A 3,735-nucleotide genomic window follows, 5' to 3' on the forward strand; every position below is an offset into this window, starting at 1 on the left:
GGGGAGTGTTATAAATGTATTTACATTATAGTGAATGTCTATCAAGAACATAAATAAGATCTATTTGACATCTATCAGGATATGAAATTTCTATCGTTTATAAAAAAACTAAGATTAATTTCCCCTATAAATAAAAGACTTTTCTTCATTGTAAAAGACCCCAAGAGAATCTCTCAATATAAGAGGCCGTTTGACCATAGATATTTTTTACTTTTTTCCGGAAAAATTTTTCACTTTATGGAATCATGGTGTTTGGCCATAGATATTCCAAAAACATTTCAAAATTTTTTTGAGAAAAAGTGAAAACAACTTTTGTTGTTTTCACTTTTTGTCAACTCCAATTCCAAGTTTTTTTTTTTTTTACATATAACCCTAATTTTTTAATATTACATAAAAGGCCCTTAATGGTTTAGATGAGTTTTGGAGCAAATCCAAAAAGAAAGACATTTTTTATGAACAACAAATCAAGTTCGGACACATTTTTGAAAGATATTTCTTCTTGGTAAAAGACATTTTTGAACAACAAATAAAAAATTTTAAGCTAAAAGACCGGTATATTTTCATTATTTGTGGGTATATTTTTATTTTTAAGCTCAAGACCCCTTCCGTCATTGATGTGAAATTCTTTTCATTCATGAGTATAATCAGTATATAAATTAGTTGGGCAATTTTGATAGTTTTAAAAAGATTGGGGTATAAAATTAAATTTAAAAAAAACTTTTCAAAAGTCAAAATACATCTTTCAAAATACATGGTCAAATACAACTCCAACTCCAACTCCAACTTCAACTCCAACTTCAAAATGTTTTAGTTTTATGGCCAAACGCCTACTAAGAATTTCTCTCTTCTCTCTCTACTCTTATTCTTTTCTACTTTATATTTCATACAGATTTTATATTTAGGGTCAATTTTAAATTAAAAAAAGAGTCTACTACGATGACTGCCACTGCTGCAGTTTTCTAAGGTTAACTTTGAAGTCCACTGCTGCGACTTTTTCTTCACTGTGCTACTACCACTATTGCGACTTCTTCTTCACTGCTTCACTTCAATGATGCGCCCACATCGCTTCACGCTTCACGTAATGCGTGATGCAGAGTCTTATTGCTTTTTTTCGCATAACGCTTCCCTTAACACTGTGGTAGACAGTTGCAAGGTTGGGGAAGAGGCTGTATGTATGGGATACAACCAGGTTCAGTGAGGGTGTGCAAGGGGGTTGTAGTGCTCACTGCTAAGAAGAATTGTATAAAAAGAATAATATAAATAAAAACAAATAAAGAGTTATTTTTATGACATAGAATTTGCAAATAAAACAAGTGATTTAAATAAGTAAAATGAGTACACTCTGAGACGAGATGTGCTCAACTGTCTCTTTAGAAGCAAGCATGTAGTTCTAATGTTGATGAGATGAAACATGTAAGTGACGGGTGTAACATATGGTCAAGTTACTGTTACTGTGAATGCAGTCATGTGGCAGACTCCTCAGCCAATTGGGACAATCTCATGGAGGTAAGTCTCTGCCTTTTCATGCTTCGTGGAAATATTGGATAGAATAGAAGAGGAAGTTGGACCATTGGTGAGGGTGCAATTGAAATTAGTTGGTTTATTGGGATACAGAATTGGAAGCTAGACGTTTTGAAATATAGTAGACTATCTGCTGCCTCTCTTTTTGATCAAGAAAAGAAAAATGTTTGGCTTTTCTTTACTCTTCTTCCTAGCAGAAAGAGTAATGTTTGCCTCTTCTTTTCCCCTTTTTCACTTCCCAGCTGATTAAAAAACTTCCTTTATCTGTTATGTCAACTGTCATAATGGAGTTCGTAAGCATTCACCAAGCCATAACTGGGAATAATCGTTCATTCTAGTTCATTTGTGGTAGTCTGATAGAGATACTTCAGATTAAGTTTCTTTCTGTAGGATACTTTAGATGTTTCTTTCTGTAGGAATGTGAACTTAGAATCCCTACATTCTGATTGAACCGGATAGTTGTTTTACTATGGTTGAAAGAAAATGGGAAGAAATAATTTCCCAGTTCCCATCTCTACTTTGACTACGAACAATGAAATTTTGCTTAGATTTTTCATCACCCTTCTTGCATTATCTGATATGCGAGCTTTTTGTTCCTTGACAGACCGCAATTTCTGCAACTTGGCTGTTTGTCTCTGCAATTCCAATGCTTCTGGTATGTTTTGATAAATTCTTCCTGGTAATGATATTTTGTCCGCTACTTATTTCTGAGCTTGCGTAAAAGTACGTGTGCGGTAGAACTCTTGAAACAGATTAAGGCTATTGTGAATTTCTTGCCTTTCTAGGACAAATAAATGTTTACTCAACTCCGAAGCAAAAGAAAGTATAATTTATTTGCAGAACAATTAGTCAGACGTAGTGCGTGTTTCTATATCTCAATAACTTAATGCTCAATTTTGACTTTAGGCTTTTAGACGAGCTGCAGAGTCACTAGAGAAGCTAATGTATGTTACTAGAGAGGAGCTTCCTGACACTATGGCTGCAGTTCGACTATCTGGTATGGAGATCAGTGACCTAACTATGGAGCTCAGCGACATAGGGTTAGTACGAAACATATGAATTTATTCAGTCATATGTCATCAGTTAGTGGAATTTTTTCTTGGACATGATGTTAATGTTGTAGTCTTGATCTTCCCAGCCAAGGTTTAACACAAGGCGTTAGAAGCTCAACTCGAGCTGTCCACTTAGCAGAGGAAAGATTGCGGCAGTTTTCAAGCATGCCTCAATCAGGTTATTAGACATTTAGCTGTCATTGCTCTTTTATGATCATCGAAATTGTTTTGAGGTGATGAATTTGGCTTCATCTTTACTTCATTAGCAACCATGCAGGGTCTACTAGTCCCAATGGAGACCAGGACAGCAGGACCAGTTTTAGCCAAAAAGGCGAGGGACCTAAGGGAAGGGATAGTTAAAAGTCGTCAAGTCTTGCAAATGCTTCTCACCCTCACCCGGTATTCCAGGAAGGTCTTCAATTTCTTCAAATCCAGGGCAAAGACATAGATCCAAGGAAATCAAATCTGCCTTTGGTTGATATTTGTGGTCCTTTTATTGGTTGTGGTTGAAAGCTCACTTTCACCAAGTCCTAGGCTGTTATATGATCAAAGTAAACTAGCAGACTTCTTTCTTTCTATGTTCATATACTTCAGACTTTTGTCTATGTTAACTTTCCCTAGTTCATGGATTTGGCAGGCTGATCCATAATGTAGTTCAGCTGGATCATACTTTTGTTTATCAAAGAATGTATAGGCTGATCCATAATGTAGTTCAGTTGGATCATACTTTTGTTTATCAAAGAATGTACTTTTTCTACTTTCTTTGCCCCGATTTTCCATAATAGTCAAAGAACTTTGAGAGTATTGTTATGATAGGTCATATGGATGATGAAAATTTTGATATAATTGTGCATCAATTTTGACGCTGTTTGAGTAGTTTTTGATGACATCCATCCTATCTCAATACTCATTGTCCAAGGTAGTGTTTAGCCCTGTCAGAATTTTGTTACTGTGGAGCATCCGTTCAACATGGAAAAGACTTATCACCTGATGTTTATACTAATCACACGGGAAAGACTTATCCGCACCTAATGTTTATACTATACTTGTGGTCAAAGAGTATACACATGTACTGTGGGTTTATTTCCCTATATGCAACTGAATTAGCTTTCTGAAGGAAAAAATAAAACAAAAAAGCATCTGAATATATGAATTCGTATGT

At 35.2% G+C, this 3,735-nt stretch overlaps 1 protein-coding gene across 2 annotated transcripts in view; it reads left to right on the forward strand.

Moving 5' to 3' along the window:
* LOC107854143 overlaps positions 1 to 3,330 on the forward strand; it is a 19,509-nt gene extending 16,179 nt beyond the window's left edge. The window contains exons 2-5 of one of the 2 annotated variants that reach the window (XM_016699138.2): positions 2,126 to 2,176; positions 2,428 to 2,561; positions 2,660 to 2,751; positions 2,840 to 3,330. In XM_016699138.2, the coding sequence (XP_016554624.1) occupies positions 2,126 to 2,176; positions 2,428 to 2,561; positions 2,660 to 2,751; positions 2,840 to 3,021 (459 nt within the window). In that variant the 3' untranslated portion in view covers positions 3,022 to 3,330. The remainder of the gene's footprint in view (positions 1 to 2,125; positions 2,177 to 2,427; positions 2,562 to 2,659; positions 2,752 to 2,839) is intronic. The other variant, XM_016699139.2, reaches the window with a different exon arrangement.
* Positions 3,331 to 3,735: the final 405 nt, after the last annotated feature.

Source organism: Capsicum annuum, chromosome 5 (genome assembly GCF_002878395.1).
Source record: "Capsicum annuum cultivar UCD-10X-F1 chromosome 5, UCD10Xv1.1, whole genome shotgun sequence".
Taxonomy (NCBI): domain Eukaryota; kingdom Viridiplantae; phylum Streptophyta; class Magnoliopsida; order Solanales; family Solanaceae; genus Capsicum; species Capsicum annuum.